The sequence below is a fragment of the Octodon degus genome, unplaced genomic scaffold, assembly GCF_000260255.1.
Source record: "Octodon degus isolate 3935 unplaced genomic scaffold, OctDeg1.0 scaffold00194, whole genome shotgun sequence".
In the NCBI taxonomy this organism is placed as follows: domain Eukaryota; kingdom Metazoa; phylum Chordata; class Mammalia; order Rodentia; family Octodontidae; genus Octodon; species Octodon degus.
This window is the reverse complement of record NW_004524770.1, coordinates 873,318-890,559: the sequence shown is the minus strand read 5'-3', so window position 1 is coordinate 890,559 and position 17,242 is coordinate 873,318. Positions and strand designations below refer to the sequence as shown.

General features: G+C 59.9%; 1 protein-coding gene across 5 annotated transcripts in view; it reads right to left on the bottom strand.

Annotated features, from left to right (window-relative positions):
- Kcnq2 (potassium voltage-gated channel subfamily Q member 2) overlaps positions 1 to 17,236 on the bottom strand; it is a 47,829-nt gene extending 30,593 nt beyond the window's left edge. For all 5 annotated transcript variants that reach the window (XM_004644151.3, XM_004644152.3, XM_004644154.3 and 2 more), the window contains exons 1-3: positions 16,898 to 17,236; positions 1,097 to 1,187; positions 291 to 417 (exon numbers count right to left, since the gene is read on the bottom strand). In XM_004644151.3, the coding sequence (XP_004644208.1) occupies positions 291 to 417; positions 1,097 to 1,187; positions 16,898 to 17,193 (514 nt within the window). In that variant the 5' untranslated portion in view covers positions 17,194 to 17,236. The remainder of the gene's footprint in view (positions 1 to 290; positions 418 to 1,096; positions 1,188 to 16,897) is intronic.
- Positions 17,237 to 17,242: the final 6 nt, after the last annotated feature.

Here is a 17,242-nt window from a genome sequence, read left to right as displayed (position 1 = left end):
CCGGAGGACAGGGGCACATACCTTTGCTCCCACCCCAGAGGACGGGCAGGGGACCAGTATCCAGTAAAGTGCCAAGAAGGACAGCTGCTGCAGCCCACCCCAACGGGCACCTCCTCCCTCACGAGGCACCTAGGCCACACTAGCACAGCTCCAACCCAAGTCAGAGGTGGAAGTTCCACAAGGACCTGGGCTGCATCGGGCTCAGCCTTCTGTGGCCAACGCAGAACCCAGCACTAGCTTCTCCAGGCCACCCACTGCTGCCTGCTCCACTGACAGCCCACTGGCCTCACCAATCACACAGAACGGCTTCCGGGCAAACTTCAGCCGCCCTCGCCAGCCACGGTACCGGCAGCAGCAGCCTGCAGCCCAGATCCGGACAAAGTACTCCACACCGAATACCACGATGGTCACAATTTCCTACAGAGAAGGCCACAGCTGAGGCCACCTTGAAGTGCCACAGGCGTCCAAAACCCCAAGGGGACTGCAAACTTAGCCTGACACCTATGTGACCCCACCTCAATCCAGCAGGGCTCTAGCCCCTCTGGACATAGGTCTGGACCCCCTGGGGACCCACAGCCACAAGATGCCTGGGCCCAAGGACCACAGCGGGGCCGTCTTCCCCACTTCCCCCAAGAAGGCGGGAATATGCCCATCCACACTGGGCCAGAGGGTCCTCGTTCAGTCTGCTTATCTGCACTGATGAGGGTCCCAGGTTTGGTACAGGGAGCCCAGCTGCCACCCAGAACTCAGGCTGCCTCAGGCAGAGGAGCGGGTGGGGAGTGGGGCATGCTTTCAGTCCACCCCCATTACCAAAAGCAATGCAGAAATGACACTGCCGTTGCCATGGTGCCCACCCCATCCCATCTTGGGGCTGCTGGGATCATCACAGCCCCTGAGGGGAGCATACCCACGCCACTCTGCTGGGGACACCCCACAGCTGGTGGGGGGCACACCAGGGTCCTCAGGCTCCAGAGAGCATGGGAGGTGTGCAGAGCATGTGGCAGATGCTGATGCCCATCCCAGGGCTGGGCAGGGGCCGGGAGGCTGAGCACCAGGAGGATCCTCAGGCACCCACACGCCCGTTTGGCAGGCTCACCAGGATGTAGAGGGCACCCTCCGAGCTCTTCTCATACTCCTTGATGGTGGAAAACACAGACAGCACAAGGCAGGAGAAGACTAGGAGGAACCTGCAGGGCAGAGGAAGAGACGTGGTCAGCAGCCAGGCGCACTGGACGCTGCCCCCACCCCACAGCACGAAGAAGCAACACGGACCATGCTGCCAAGGCCTGCAGGGCTCCAGGGCATTACCCCAAAGTGGGTGCTCCACCACCCACGTGAGCTGCCCCCAGCATCCCAACCCCATGTTGCCTCCTGCCCCCCACCCCATCTATCTGGTTTCAGCCTGTGACCTCATGCCCTGGGAAAGGCCCCAAGACCCTCAGAGCAGAAGGGAAGACGCATGTCTGCCCACCAACAGTGACCAAAATAAAAAAGAGAGCCAGTGCCACGAGGCCTGTCCAGAAGGCAGTGCATAAGCATCCATCGCTTTTCCTAAACGCAAGCATCTCCTTCCTAGACTTTTGGGAAGCAGAAAACCTGCTGTTTAGAACCTACACTCAGCAAGAGCCTCTCAGGTCATCTTCCTTCTGGCTTTGCCCCGTTTTCCAGGCAGCTCAACGTTGCTCTTTCTCCTTGTAAGTTCTGGGGGTTCGCCCTCAACATCCAGGTTCTCTGGTGCAATTACTACCATTTAGAAGCTCACTGCCTGACCCACAAAGCCCTCCACGTGCTCCGTGCCCCTTTCATGGCCACACAGCCTCCTCTGACCAAAGTGGATGTATTATAGACAATTCTACGGTTCAATCTATTCTTATTGGCAGACACGAGACAACAAGAACGTCTCATGCTTTGGGTCCAAGGTGTATTCCTGACTGACACTTCAGAGATGTTGAAGCACAGCCTCTCGCAGGAACACAGGCACACACTGCTCAAATGCCAACAGCCACAGCAGATCATCCTTGCCCGCTCCAGCCCCGCCTGGGGTCCCCTCTCCCGGCCTCCCCCAGTCGCTCCCAGTGTGTGCGTCAGAACACTCCCTTCTGCACCTGTTCTACTCTTGGTAAATTCTGTCATCGTCTGGCACGAGACTTCAGACACCTGTCACGCATGGGTTCCCCCAGCAGGCTGCAGACAGAGGCCCACCCAGAAGCCCACTCAGGCCCTGGGGAGGCACCCCAAGTGCTAGGATAAAGAGGGACAGCAGGAGTCTGTGCAATCCTCCTAGAGCCCTGGGCAGCTCAGCGGCTACAGGCGTATGAGGGCCATCAGCAGGCACTGCCTAGAAGGCAGTGCTTCTGGGCCCCACTCACTTTCTAGAACTATCCACCTGCAGCAGTAAGGGGATACCTTCAGGGTGGGGTGAGCAGGTGGTCAGCGTGAGACCGGCCCTGGTAAGAAGGCACTAAGAGGACCTTGTGTCCCCCCGACTCCAGGGCTCTCATTCAGTGACTCAGAAGAACTTCAGGGTGGGCATCGAACCCGGAGCACAGTACCCACGGCTTAACCATGCTCCTGCGCTCGCATCGGTCCAGGCCACCAAGCTCCTCTGTGCCCAGCCTGGGACTCTTGAACCCACCCATGAGCCCTACCGCTGCTGCTCCAGGTGCTGACCTCCCAGCTCACACCCAATGCCGGCCACCGTGCCGGGGGTCAATGCCACCACACAGATGCTCCTTCCTGGCTCCCTGAGCCCCAGTGCCTGTCTCCTGCTCCTCTCCACCCGCAGGACACAAGGATCCCTCCTGGACACCCTCCACCTGTAGCTGGGGTTTGGGCCATAAGCATAGCAGTCCCTGGGGAGCCACTCCAGCCAGGCACCCTCTTGTCATGGGTGCTGCTGATGCTCACTGGGTGGAGCGTGCCACCCCCCCACCAGATCCTGTCAAGAACCCAGCCAAGCCTCTCCACTGCCTTTTCCAGAAGGGTGGGGAGCAAAGCCAGCAGACTCGTGGGAGTGACTGTCAGTCTCAGGGCCTTGCTTTGGGCTACCAGGCAAGGTAGGTGAATTCAGATGCCCTCTGCACTTCTTTCCCACCAGACACGGTGGGCAGCAGGCATGGGAAACCTGGCTGCAGATGAAGTCACAAGGAGGAGGCAGCAGTGGTACAGTGCAGAAGAGGCTGAGAGAATCAGAGCGTGATCACATGGAGCCAGCTGCGCGTGGAGCCCAGGGCTGCCAGGTAACAAACCCGCTCCCCAACATTTGGGATGTGCATCCTGTCCTTCACAAATGAGAGAACCCTGCCTCACCAGGCTGTGATCGGCTAAACGATGGGTGGGTCTTGCTCTGAGGGCTCTGACTCACCACCATGCTGCTGTGGCCACTTCCTCCACTGGCCCTGGCTCCCCTGTGGAGACAACCACACTGCATGTGGCACAGGCGGCCTCATTCAAAGGGAAAAGCAGAGAAGAGCCCGCTCACACCGATGCCTCTGCTGCCCCGCAGGAGAGCCTTGGGGCTGGGAGGGCAGATCAGTGCTGAGGTGCTTGGATCCTGCGCCTCAGGCCTGGGTTCCACCTCCAGCACCGCACACGCAGAGCCCAAGCCAGCACCTCACAGGGGACCAGCATCATCGTGAGTCAGGAAGACCACAGCCTCACCCCCAGACGCTAAGGATGGGAACCCTGCTCAGGACGAGGCTCTTGTGAGGCCCTGAGCCCCTAAGCCCAGCCTCCGCACCTCCAAACCATGACAGCAGTGCTAGCAATTCAGGCAGACTGCTGGGGTGGTGCCTGGCGCAGGGCAGTGCTCAGTACACCCCATCCTGTGCGGTCACTGTGGCCACCTCAGCCCAGTGAATGGCCCTCAGGACCCATGGCCCACTGCCTGTCCCCATCCCCTTGCCCATCCATAGGCCCATGCAAGGCACTGATCCCCTGTCCTATCTTGAGGTCCCTCTCTCGCCCAAGGACTGACAGAATGGAGGGTTGTCTGCTGTGGTCACAGCCACTGACCTAAAGGTCACCACATCTGAAGACACAGGCAGCACCTACACAGGTGCTGCGCCCATGAGTCCAGCCAGCTGACAAAACTGATCATCACATGCTGTTAAAGGGTAGGGCCTTGGACAGGGCCGGGCTGGCCAGCTAGTTCAGCACTCAGAAGGGAACGTGCATCACTGCCAGGGGCAGACAGGACCCAGGTCTCCCAGCCAGATCTCTGCCTGCCCGGCTCACTGACCACCCGGCCAGCATCTGAGCAGGGCAGAGCAGCCCTCTATGGCTGGCCGATGGTGGAGGCCAGCGAAGACGCTGGGCCTGCCTGACCCACATGCCAGACAAGCATGCTGGCTAGGGCATGGCACCGGGTGTGTGGGCGCGGGGCACAGTCCCAGCAGGCCGGTCTGTATGCCCGGAAAAGTCCAAGCAGTGTGTAGAAGCTGCCCAGGGACCCCAAGGGTAGGAAGACAAACCTTGTCCCCAAGACAACACCCCAAACCTTGACCCATTCAATTCTTTGTGAGGCTCTAGGGACCCTTCCTGGCAACCACCTCCTTCCTACCTGGCTATAGCAACAGCTGGCCCCAGCTGTGTTCAGGGCAGGGTCTACCCACTACCACCAAGAACCTGGGCCCGATCCCAGGAGACCAGCAACAGTACATAGCCCCCCCTGCCGCCCTCCCTGTGTGGACTGACCCCTGGCCAGATGCGCCACCCAGGGGATACCCCCTTCCCATCGGCAGTCCGAGGACAGCTCCAGATAGGGCCCCTTGCTTCCCAGTTCCCGGGTGGTGGAGCAGGCAGCAGGTGGCAAAGGCACCAGCAGGTTCTGCTGGCAGGCAAAACACACAAAGATACAGTCACATTTCAAGACTGCAATTAATTTCCTTTGCTCATTAGCTGATTTATTTAATTAACTGAGCCCTAAAAAAAAAAAAAAAAAAAAAAAAAAGCACAGGCATCTTGTGTGCCTTCTATGACTCTGCCCACCGGGCAGCACCTTCTCCCAAGGAAGCAGTGGCCCCCAGGCCCCAAGCCAGTCCCTGGGGCTTGGCACCAGAAGAGGCCTGGGGGGGGCACTGAAAGACCCTCCAGCACAGAAGAGCATCAGCAGGGCAAGGCTGGATCCAAAGGGGCCAAGGGGTAGGCATCCCAGGCAGAGTGGCAGCTGAGGGAAGGCCCATGGGGAGCCCGAGGGCGTGGAGGGGGGGTCTGTCCAGCCTGGAAAACAGGGCAGGGCAGGGCAGGGACAGTTGTGCAGGTTTGAATACTGAGTCCATGGTCTGCATCCAGAGAGGCTGGCTCCGCACACAGTAAAACATCTGAGGTGCTGAGGAGTAGGCACATGAGATGGGCCACATGGTCCAGGACCACAGCCTTTCCCAGAGCCAGTGACCAAGATGCATGGAGTTCCAGCCAGGCCAGGGAGGCAGCAGCATGGGCCCCCAACCCAGAAGAAAGCTTTTTTCCAGTGCAGGTGGGCGGTCACCCACCCACCAGTGCTGCAGGCTCCAGAACAGGAGGCAGCACAGATTAAATCTAGGCTCCTTCCTGGGCAGCACGAAGGTTCCTGAAGAGAGGACTGTGTGGTGGCCACCACCCAAGCCCAGGACACTCACGAAAGACGACTGCAGTCCGTATCCAACACCTACCCAGCCCACGGTGGCATCTGCCACCTGCCGCACACCTGAGCCCATTAGACATAGGGACCCTGAAGCTCTGAGCCTAATGCAACCGCGACTTCCTCTGAACCCCACTGCCCAGGCCTCTGGGTGCCCAAAACGGAGGGCTCGGTGATTTGGGATACTTCATGGAATCCAGTCCCGAGCCCCAGAGGGTAGAGCACTACAGGCAGGGGAGCAGCATGGGGGACAGTCGCCCTCAGACCCTTAGCCCTTGTGGGGTCAAGGCCTCTTAGGGTTACTCAGCCGGGGGTCCTCCCAGTCATCGCACCTCATCTTCCATGCCAGCCCACAGGAGCAGTAGACAGTGGAGCACCCTTCCCTTCCCTGCAGAGGTATCATAGGAGCTGCTCAGCCTCCTGTGACCTTGTACCCCATTCAGACTGGGAAGCCCATGCTCCACTGGCCCAGAAAAGGGTGAGGAGCAGAAAAGGAGCCCGAAGCTCCAGGCGGTACAGGCTGAGGACCCCATCCTGAGTTGAGACACAGCTCTCCAACCCCATCTGGAGGCTGAGGCCAGGGAGCCCCTACAGCAGGAGGCCTTTCCCACCCTCCCAGGCCAGGAACTGGCTAACCCCCCCCCCCCCGGGTCAGACAGAAGAGATCTCCAGGTGGGAGGGTGCCAATTTTCCTGCAGCCCAGAATTATAGCACAAGGGGTTTTCAATATAATTATGACTCAGCCGCGGGACACTTCCCTGGCAGGGGTTGCCAAGGAGACCAGCATCACTAACAGCTAGTCCTGGGCCCCAGATTCCCAGAGCCAGGACGGGGGAAGGCAGGGACCTGACAGCCCAGGCCACTTGATCCACATGTGAGGATCAGGCTGCCTGGCACCACCCCGAGCTCCAACACAGGTTCAGACCCAAATCACACATGGCCACAGGAGAGAAGCAGGTCTCTTCAGTGTTCCAAGGAAAAGGGCCATCTAGCCAGTAGCAAGAAGGACTTCACTGGTGTGAGGAGGGGCATCAGGCAGCTGCCTCAGCTCCGAGCAGACTTGGGCCCCTTTTCAGGTGGCCTAAGCACAGAGGAGGAGATGGGCAGGGAGCCAGACTGGCGGTGCAGGTTCCAGGCATGGGGCAGAGGACCAGCGCTGGCAGGTCCCAAGAAGAGGGCGGTCACACATGTGTGTGCACCCCAGGGAGCGCGCTGCCCCAGTGAAGCCACTCTGTCTCTACCTGCCCTCCCCACCCCTCTGGGTCAGAGTGAGAGAAAACACTGCAAGGCCTCCCAGTGCCACACACACTGGGCCCAGGGAGGCAACCCTCCGCCCTGTGACATGTATTTTTAACACAGGTACACTGTCACATCCTCCCTTCTGCTCTCCAGCCCATGCCCAACTGCCAGGCCCACATCACTGGGCCATCAGCAAATCTACAGGCAGGAAGGTGCTCAATCCCCATTCTATAGATGGGAAGATGGAGGCCTGAAGCAACTTGGTGTGGTCCATAAGGGATTCGGCTACTGACACAACCTCTTCCACAGAGGGCTGTACCCATGGCTCCCTGCAGAATCCGCCCTGCCAAACCAGTGCCTGTTCCAATAAGGTTGCACCCCCTGAGGCTGAAGACCAGAAGCTGGGGCCCTGGGGCAGGGAGCGGCCCAGGGGAGGCCATGGCGCACTCCCCGCCCAGACACTTGAAGGACTCCCCCAGGGCCGCTGCTCGCCTCGTCCATTAGGCCGCAGCCGCACTGCAGCCTGGAATCTAATTTGACCACTAATGAACTGCCCTGCTGCCAGGACCACTGCCTCTTCCAGTCTGGGGAGCAGAGGACAGCAAGAGTGCTGACGGCTGGGCCGGGAGATGGCTCAGTGGAATAAGCGCTTCCCTGGCAAGCGCGAGGGTGTGAGTTCAATCCCCGGTTCCGAGAAAAAAAAAAGAGTGCTGACGGCTGCCCAAGCTACAACCCAGATGAGAGGCGTGCTCCTCTGTCACTGGGCCTTCCCGTCACACCACCACCCACCATCCAACTAGGAAGCACCCACTGGGGCCACAGCCCTGGGAGGTGGCACCGCGGCCCACAACAGCCGGATGTGCCTCAGCCCCCAGGTACTCGGTCATCGTCCCAGCCCCAACAGGCCTGAGCTCAGGAAGCTCCAACCCCTGAGGAGGCCAGCCACTGGTTTACACTGAGAGCCTCTACAAACAAACTAGTTCCCCTCCAAGCCTGTTCATCTGGGGGCTCCCCTCACTGTTACCACTGACCCCAGGATGCCAGTACTGACTCGCTCCAGGTGGGCAGGGCTGGAGTGCTGGAGAGTGAGCCCACCAACCCCATCAGAAGCCCCAGGGTCACAAGGACCCCAGCCCCCAAGGGGCACCACCCCAGTGCAGCTTTGGCAACCACGCCCTCAGGAGAGATGGGCCTGGGCCGGTGGGAAGCTGCTGCTCCACAGCAGGACCTCAGTTCCTCGGGAAAGTCTTGTGACTTGGCCTGTCCTGCCTGAGATCCCTGGAGACCACAGTTCTGCATGCCCGATTTACCCTCATTAGTCACCACAGGGGCTGGGCAGGGCTGGGCAGGCTCCCCACCCCCACAGTTTGATGCTGCGCTGGGGGCCTACCCCATCCCAACCCAAAGCCCTGACTCAGGCATCAGGTTCCCTGGCCCTGGAGCTCGTCTCTGTGCTCCTAGGAACATGTCTGTGAGCGCAGAAAGGGACAGGAGCAAGGAGAAGAAGGGGCCAGGAGCAGGGACCCACGTGGGCCTGAGCATACCCCTTGCGCCTGGCCACACCTGCACCTGGGTGGGCGATGCAGTGAGAGAGAAAGAAGGCCACACCCCAAGAAGTGACACACGTGCCCACAAACACAAACACCAGTGTCCACGTCCTAACATAGAACACACAGATGGCCATCAACATCACTGTGCAATCCTCACAGGCCCAGAAGACAGATGCGCCACACCCCATACACAGCCACAGCTGGAGGGGACCTCACTGAGGGTGAGGACCAGCAGATCCAGGAGCAGGGGAAGGCGGCGGGACCGCTAGCAGGGCGGGGTCTTTAGGGGATGGTAATGAGGTTCCGAGGCAGCTGGTAGCTGCACACTAGCAAGAGACTGACACCGGCAGCACCACTCACTTGGTGCACTGGCAAACTTCCCCTAGGTTCTTAAAAGAGCAAGACCCAGCTGCCCCAGTCTAGGGTACCTCGCTGGTACTCGAGAGGGCCACTGCACAGTCACCATGGCTCTGCAGCAGGAGACTCGGGGGACATGCCGGGCCCAGCACTCACAGTGCTGGTCCCCAGCCACCCCTGTCTCCAGCCACAGATGGGACCTCATGCCACCTCGAGCCCCTTGGGGCCAGCCCTTGGCCTTGGTCAACCCTCAACAGCCTGACTAATGTACCGGATGAAGCCGCCGAGGACAGGGCCACCCTGTCGCCCACTCACATGGCAAGCCCACCTGGGCCACCTGCACAGGACACACCTGAGGGCGTGTGTCCCAATCAGAGGCCATCATAACTGAGTGTTCACAGCAACAGCAGCCCCAGGGACGTGACACACTTGGACACCCAAGAGAGGCCAACCCACAGCCAGCTAACTCATGAGGAAATCCCACGATGCTCATCACTCGCGAAGATGCAAGAGCCCAAGACACGCACAGGGACAGAAGCTTGAAAATCAGTCAGGAAGAGCAAAGCGCCTCCTCATGCTTTCCAGCGTTCTCCCACTGCCCGCAAAACAGGCATGTATTACTTTTGTAATCAAAAACTAACAACAGCCCCTGCTGGCATTTCTGTAAGACCAAGTGAAGCTGCCCATGCTTAGGAAGAAGTACCGTGGGGTCCTGCCCAATAGCTCAGTTGTTTAAGTGATTGCTTTAACAAAGCAATCAGGATGCTGTGGTTCGATCCCCAGATCCTCAAGCAGACCTGCCCTGAAGGCACTCTGAGCCAGCCAAATAAAAAAAAAAAATTCTTCTGAACTTTTCGGGGGCCAGGGAGATGGCTCAATAGAATAAGCGCTCGCCTGGCAAGCACAAGGGTCTGAGTTCAATCTCCGGTTCCACCAAAAAAAAAAAAGGAAGAAGCACCGTGCTGCCTGCCTGCTGCCGCAGCCCCATCCCTCAACTTCACGCACTAAGTCAGCTCTCCGCAGCCTCAGCTGCACTCCAGGGAGAGCCAGCCAGAAGCTGCTCAGACCCTGGCCCTGGGAGATCGAGGCCTCCTGCAGGTCTCAGGGGCCCTGCATCTGCAGCTCAGTCCCATTAGTTTTTTATTACAAAAATAATAACATGCCTTCAAGGAGGGAGAAGCTCAGAGCCCAGCTGCCTGTGAGGAGAAGCCAGGCGGGCCGTCACCCTGCCTGGATGCCACCCCCTTGGTGTGCTTCTCGGCCTGTGTGCGACTCTGTGTTTCCTGTGAATGTGACCTGTCCTGGAAAGAGAAGTGAGAAGGGACAGTGCCCTGCCACTGGCCCTACCAGCCCACCAGCCACAGCAGGAGCCTGGCGGCCTGTTGCCGTACCCGAGCTCCACTTCCCAGACTTGCTGCCTCCAGGTGACACTCTGCATAACCGCCCCGAGCCTGGCCCCAGTGACGCTGAGAGAAGCTGCCTCTCCCCCTACTGTCACTGCGGATGGTGGACCTGAACCCCATGTCCCTTTGCACTGAGCCAGCCCCCCACCAGCCTGGCTCAGAGCCCCCTGCGTGGAGCAGGATGCGTCAGCCAGGCGCTCTGTGACTCGCTCTGCAATGCCTTTGAAACACGCTTCCCAAAACTCTTCACCCCTGACCTCACTTCCTGCAGCTTTTCACCGCCACCCCCAAAACCTGGGATACAAGAGTTCAATTTTTTCCTCACCCTGTAAATATTTTTCTGAGCCTAAACAGAATAGCAGCTCTAAGGACCTCCAGCACAGGTCGGGGCTATGGGCTCCCAGGGAGAGAGACGGGACCGGGCAGGCTCGGCAGGCCAGGCCAGCCCCAGCCAAGGACTCAGCCTTCCACAGGCAGGGCCTCCCTGAAGCCAGCGCAGACCAAACCGCCTAGCGGCAGACACAGATCCCCACCAATCCTGTCAGAACATACAGAACACTTACTCCTCTGGACATTTACAAAATTATTCCCAGGAATACAGAAAGAAAGTAACATTTACAAAGTTATTCCCAGGAATACAGAAAGACCTAACTTTGTACCAGCGGGGTAACCAGCAGAGCCCAGGGACAACCAACCTGGAGTAGGTCTGGAACACATCCCGCCTCTCATGCCAAGCCCTCACTTCCTCTGCAAGAAGAGCTAGACAAGTCCTGGGCTCTGCCCACAGGCAGCCCCTCCCTTTGGCCAACTGCAGCAGGGAGCCGGGGCCAGGTGGCCGTGGCCAGGGGAGCCCAAAGCTTCCCGGGGACTAAGGGTCACCACCCTGCCTAAGGACAGGTCTCTACAGATGCTCATACCCGCTTCAGTGCTGGGCAAGTCTAAACTCCAGGCCCCTGGCCTCAGGCAGCACCTCGGGATGACAACAAAAGGAACACAAATGCACCAAGGACTCTGCTCACCCCATCATGCTCCAAAGCCACAGTCTTGGGCACCCTGCATGTCTGCACAGTGCAAAGCCATTCTCAGCCCTGGCCAGAACTCTCTTCCGAGATCCCAGCTCCGGCCATGACACAGAATCCCACATAAAGCACTGCACCAGCCCACTTCTGACACACCGGGGAGCCTCAGCGAAGCCCTGGCGACAAAGGTCAGCAGCAACCAGAGCCTGCTGTGCGGGGACCCCAGCTGGAGGACCAGGGGCTGATGGAGTGCAGCAGACGTGTGAGGCACGCTGTCTCCAGTGTGCTCAGTGTGGCCTGGTATGGCACCTAAGAAGCTCCGGAGCCATCAGCAAACTGGCGTCAGAAAGTAGAGCTGTGCTGCAGCCAAGCAGAGGGAAGTGGTCATGTTTGGCAGGATCTCCACACTCAGCCCGCACTGTCTTCTGAGGGTGGTCTCAGCCTCACCAGGCTGTGTCAGAGCAGAGGCATCAGGGGATGGTCAGACGCAGTCTGAGTGGGATCCAGACATCCATGGGGATTACGTGGCACTTCTTTCACAGTTTGGAGGAGCTCACTGCTAAAACCTGCCCACGATGGCATTTTCTGGGCTGAAATTATTCTTCTCTTCCATGCCCCAACTGCGAGAATGCTGGAGCATGTGCCCCTTGTCCCCCAGCCCCAGGACAGACACAGGCAAGCCCTCCACCCAGGACAAGTGCTGGCGGCTGTGTGGCCAGCTCCACTGGACAAATACAGAGGTCTCTGATGCTCGGGACCTTCCGGTGCTCAGAACCTGGGCCCCAGGTCAGGATGCATAGCCTCTTGTAAGCAGCAGCCCAAAGAACAGTTACCCAGGCCACCCAAAGAGCCCATCAAGATCCAGCCTATAGCTGTTAACAGCCTGGCTGAGGGGCAGGAGGCTGAGAGACACCATCTAGGTCAGGGCCAGCCACTGTCCTTCCCAGTCCAGGGGCAGAGGCCCCTCTGCCAAAGCTCAGTGGTGGCCATAAGGATCACAGTGACAGAGCTGTGTGAACTTAATCCCACCACAACCAGACACGGCAACCATATCCAGAGCTGGCCAGCCAGGTCCCTGGCTCCAACCCTGGCCACCCTTACGCACTCACCCTGAGGTGACTCTGGCCCTCAGCCAATCTCCTCTAGTTACACCCACTGAAGCATTCAGCTAGCAGTTAGAGGTCCAGGGGGTAGGCCCTGGGTGGGGGGATGAGGCCACCTTTGCCCTCAACCCACAGGTCCCAGCTAGCCACTTCTGCCTCCAAGGTAAGCCTCATTTATACTTAAAAATATCCAAAGCAACCCACAGCAGGAGTCTGCATGGGTGCTATTTGGAACAGCAGGGACACAAGCCAAGGTCCCTCACCATGGGCACTGACTCCTTCATCAGCTTCCCCTCAGGAAGGGACAGCAGGCACCACCAGCCTGGGCCCCAGCAACCTCCCCTCTAATGGGGCCTTCTGCTTTCACCTGAGCCTTTTGCAAGATAAGGTCAGAGTCTAGGCCTGGCCCTGGCCCTGACTGTCCTACCCAACTCAAGGGGACAGCAAACAGCACATAGACCACAGCCCCTCCATCCTTCCTGCAGCAGCCCAGCCACTGTGTGGCCAAGACCAAAGCCCATGTCAGCAGCCTCCACAAAGTCCCCAGAGGGCCCGTGGTCCTACAGCCTGGCCCATTTCCCTGGACTCAACCCAACAGCGTGCAGTGGACCTGCTGTCCTGCCTTGACCACCCAACAACTAGGCCAGCCCAGCCCCTCGTCTAAGCAGGAGGAGGGGATATGCACCCCTCCGGGCCAGGGCCAGGTCAGCCTGTGCCTTCCAATATTGAGGTGCTCAGAGCCCTGGCTCAGGCAGGCGTGCAGTGCTGTGGACACAGCACTGTGTGGCTGCACTGAAGCGCATGCGCCAACAGAGGTCTGTGGACTGGGTCACCAGCTAAAGCAACATGGAGAAACAGTGGCCACACCCTGTCCGCCAGCAGCCTTGACCCTCAGCCTAGGATGCGCTCACAGCTCTTCAGGGCTCCCAGGTTCAGCACACTCAGAACTGCCGTCAGACCTCCTGCACACATGGCCAGCATCGGGGATCGAGGGTTCTTAGGACATGCAGGGTCCACGTTGAACGCCTCCAGGTCTGCCGGCCACAAGGTGCATTCTCCCAACATCTCTGTACAGACTGGTTTGAACATCAGACTTGTGCAGAATCCTATAAAATTGAGGTTTTCTGCTCTCTAATCTGTGAAATGCCCAGAGAGCTTCCTGCCCGCCTGTTAATTACTTGTTTTATTGCCTTGCAGCAAGAAAAATGTTGAAATTTACTCCACAAGTAATCAGACAGTGTGATTAAGAGTGTTCCATGCTTTCACAGTAATTTCACTTCAAATTATTGGTGAGGGTTAGAAATCCTGCGAGGAGGCTGCGGAGTTGGACAAGTCCTGGCCCCCCCAAATCCAGGTTTCCCTGGAAACCGCAACTCTCTAAGGCATTTTCATCTTTTGGGAAATTTCCATAAGATCCTCCAACTCCTCAATCGATAGACATCACCTCCCCTCCCTAGAGAGGAGGCTGTGGAAGACCTGCGGGAGGCTGAGACCACCATTCCGCTGCTCCATCTCCCTCCCCTCCACTGTGCTCGGGGCCCAAGCGCGGCAACCTCTTCTTTGGCCACCTCTCTTTCCTGCACTCGGGACAGCAGGTGTGCACTTGCCCCTTGGGAGCAGCCAGCCAAGGCAGGGGCAGGTAAATGAAAGTGGGGCTGTGGGAAGGGCCGAGGGCAGCCTGGGCTCCACCACACAAGGTTACCCAGGCCAGCGGGAGCCTGAGGTAAGGCCCCTCACGCTCCTCTCTCCTGGGAGGTGACACCAGGCAGGCCAGCAGCCCCAGCCCTGCAAGCTCAGAGGTCTCCCCAGTGCAGCTGTACCTGGGGGGACCGAGGAGCCTGCCCGTGGGGTGCCCCAGGGCAGCACAGTCCTCAGCCCCAGCTTTTCCATCTGGCCTTCTCATGCTCTCACCTGCTGTCCACTCAGGGGAAGCGATGTTGGAAGCCACCTGCACCTCCAAGGTCTCACCCCTGAGTGGAGTCACCTCTGCTTCTCAGGACAACCTTTCTCAGCCTTGTTTCCCCATTACATCTCTCTGGCAGGTTGGCAGTGAGAAGGAAGTGAGGCAGCACACAACAGGAGCATCTTGTGCCTCGTTCCTATTCCCTCTGCTACCAAGCCACATGGAGACCAATGCTGTGACTGCCCAGCTCCTCGTGCACGGTGGGCAGCATGAAAGCCGGATGGCATGCTGGACTCGAGCTCACAGAGGGTCCTCAGGGCTCACCCAGGTAGCTTACTGCCCAGGCAGCCAGGCCCCTGTGGGCAACCTGTGCGCTGTGAAGCCCTTCCCACGGCCCCACTGGCTTTGGGAGGGGTGCCAGTCAAGCAGGCCCCGCCCATGCTGCACCGCAGGCAGGGTAGGCCTTTACCTCCAGGGGCTGACAGTGTGCAATGGCCCTGGCCCCACCAGGCTATGTCACTGGGCCCTGCTATGGGGCAGACACACTCCTCCTGACTCTGGACAGCAGCAGTCCTCCACAAATGTAGCAGAGCCAGCTGAAAGCCTGGCAGAGCACTACGTCTGGAAAAGACAGAGAATGGCCCGCAAGGCCTAGCACTGGCCAGGCACAGGACTCACATCCACTCCGAGCCTCCACTGGCTGCTTCAGGCCCTAGGGGAGACTCAGTCTTCCTTATGAACTAATGAACAAGCCAAGTGGGGCCTGACACATAGCACAGGCCAGTGTGTGCCGGGCCAGCAGGCAACATGGGCTGGCCACACTTGGGAAGCTCACGCCATCCAGGCTCTACACCGGGGGACGTGGGGAACTGGTGATGAGTAACAACAGCTATAAGCTGTATTACCCCACATGGTGGCCACTGGGTAGCCAGGAAGGGCTAGACACCCTTCTCTGTCTGGCTTCACAAACCCAGGGGTAGGGGCAGCTGTACCCACTTTGCTGATGAAGAAACAAGGGTCTGCAAAGACTGAGATGAGACTTGAGTGCTCCCAAGTCAGCCCCCAGACTCCTACTCTTTAAGCACTCTGGCTCCTGCTGCCTTGGCCCCACACAAGAAAGCTCCACTGCAGTGGGGCCTCCTCCCCACAGCCACTCCTGCCAGGGAGCTGGCATTTCAAGAGAGGAGGAGAGGCCTCAGGCAGGCTGAAGGTGAGGGTCTCACCCTCCGGCAGGCACGTCCAGGTTGGAAAGACACAGAACCTGCTTATCGGGACAACCTTTCTCAGCCTGTTTTCTGCCAGGGCCCCACACACTCTGCTGTGCGTTCTGGATGCTTCAGCTTGGAGAAGGGACAGAGAGAAAGGCAGCAGGAATGAGGGCCGACTAGCCCAGACCGGGGGACAGGGCTACACAGAGGGCACCTCACCCAGGGAGCCCTGGAGAGGCCACCAGCCCAGCGTGTCCCCTCCCAGCCCTGGGAACACTGAGCTTCATCCTGAGCATGGTCCCAAAGTCACAGGCCATGACCGGGTTAGCCAGGGCAGTCAGAGACGGAGGTGGTGGCAGCCAGAAGACATGAGGGCACATGGGCTCTTCTGAGAATTAGGCAGCGACACGCTGGCCCCTGGCACCCTGCGCCCTGGCGCTGAGGAAAGCCAGATCCACTTCTCTGGGGGAGGCAGGGCTGTCACTCAACGCTGTTGGTTCTCACAGCACTAGCACCGCCAGGGAACCCCCCACCCCACCCCTGTCCCAGGTCACACACCCTCACAGCCCTGGTGGGCACCTGTCTGGGTACTTTCCCATAATTCATTCCTCATTCCCATTCCAAAACGCCTCTTTCACACAAAATGGCTGAGTCTCGGCTCTCCCTGCAGCCCTGCCTTAGCTAGGATGGGAATGAAGCACCTCACACCGGGAGGCCGTGCACACACACACGCACTCGCACGCGCACACGCAGTCACACACAATCCTCACGCAGTACCACACGCTAACATCCATGTGCACACGAAACAACGGCTGCCCGCCAGCCCTGCCCAAGAGGCTCAGCACCCTCGTGAGGCCTCGGGTGGGGGCTGGATGCTCGACCCCGCGCAGCAGCTCCCGATCTCCACCTTTATCTGCAGGACGGGGTCCGGGGACCAGAGCGCCAGGGGCAGCCAGCAGCTCGGGGCTGCACTGGGCCCAACGGCGAGGACACCCAGGTCCAGCCAAGGATGGGTTCACATACAGACAGGGCAGCACCGGCAGCGGTCCTCACCAGGACCCAGCGCGGGGAAGCTGGGACCTCTGCCCATTTCAGCGGCCCAGAAGCTCCAGGGGAAGGCAAGAAGTTGGGAGGGCGGCGAGGAGAAGCCAGCCCGGGGCCAGACCCCAGCTGCGCAGTGCTCCCTCGCCGCCGGCCCTTTGTTCCGCGCAGCGGGCCGCGGGGAGGGGCCTCCCAGGCTGCGGGGGAGGGGGCTCCGGCGCCGCACAGCCTGCGCCGCTGGGGAGGGGCCGGTGCAGCCGGCCGGCCGGGCGCCCCACTGCCCCCGGACCGGCCCGACCCCAGAACTCCTTGCAGGCGAACTTCCAAAATCGTGCTCCGGTCGCCGCCCTTTGCTTCGACCAGGGACGCGGTTCCCTGACCCAGACCCCGGCCCGCACCCGGGGCCCGCCGTGCCCCGCGGCCGGGCTGGGATCGCCGCGCCCCGGCCACTCACACGTAGGCGTGGTAGATGAACGCCCAGCCGCGGGGCCGCTCCAGCACGTTGTAGAGGAAATTCTGCAGCTTGCGGTAGAAGGCGTTGCGCTTGGGGGGCTTCCCGGCGCCCGCGCCGCCCGCGCGCGGCTTGCTCAGGATGCTGCCGCGCTTGGGGGCCTCGGAGCCGGCGATGAGCAACGCGCCGTCGCGCGTGGAGTCAGGCGCGCCGGGGTCCAGCCCCACAAATCCCACCTTGAGCTTCTTCTCCCCGCTCGGGCCAGGGTACACGCCGCCGTTGCGCGACTTCTGCACCATGGTGGCGGGCGGCGCCCAAGCCGGGCGCGGGCTCAGCGGGGACGGCGCG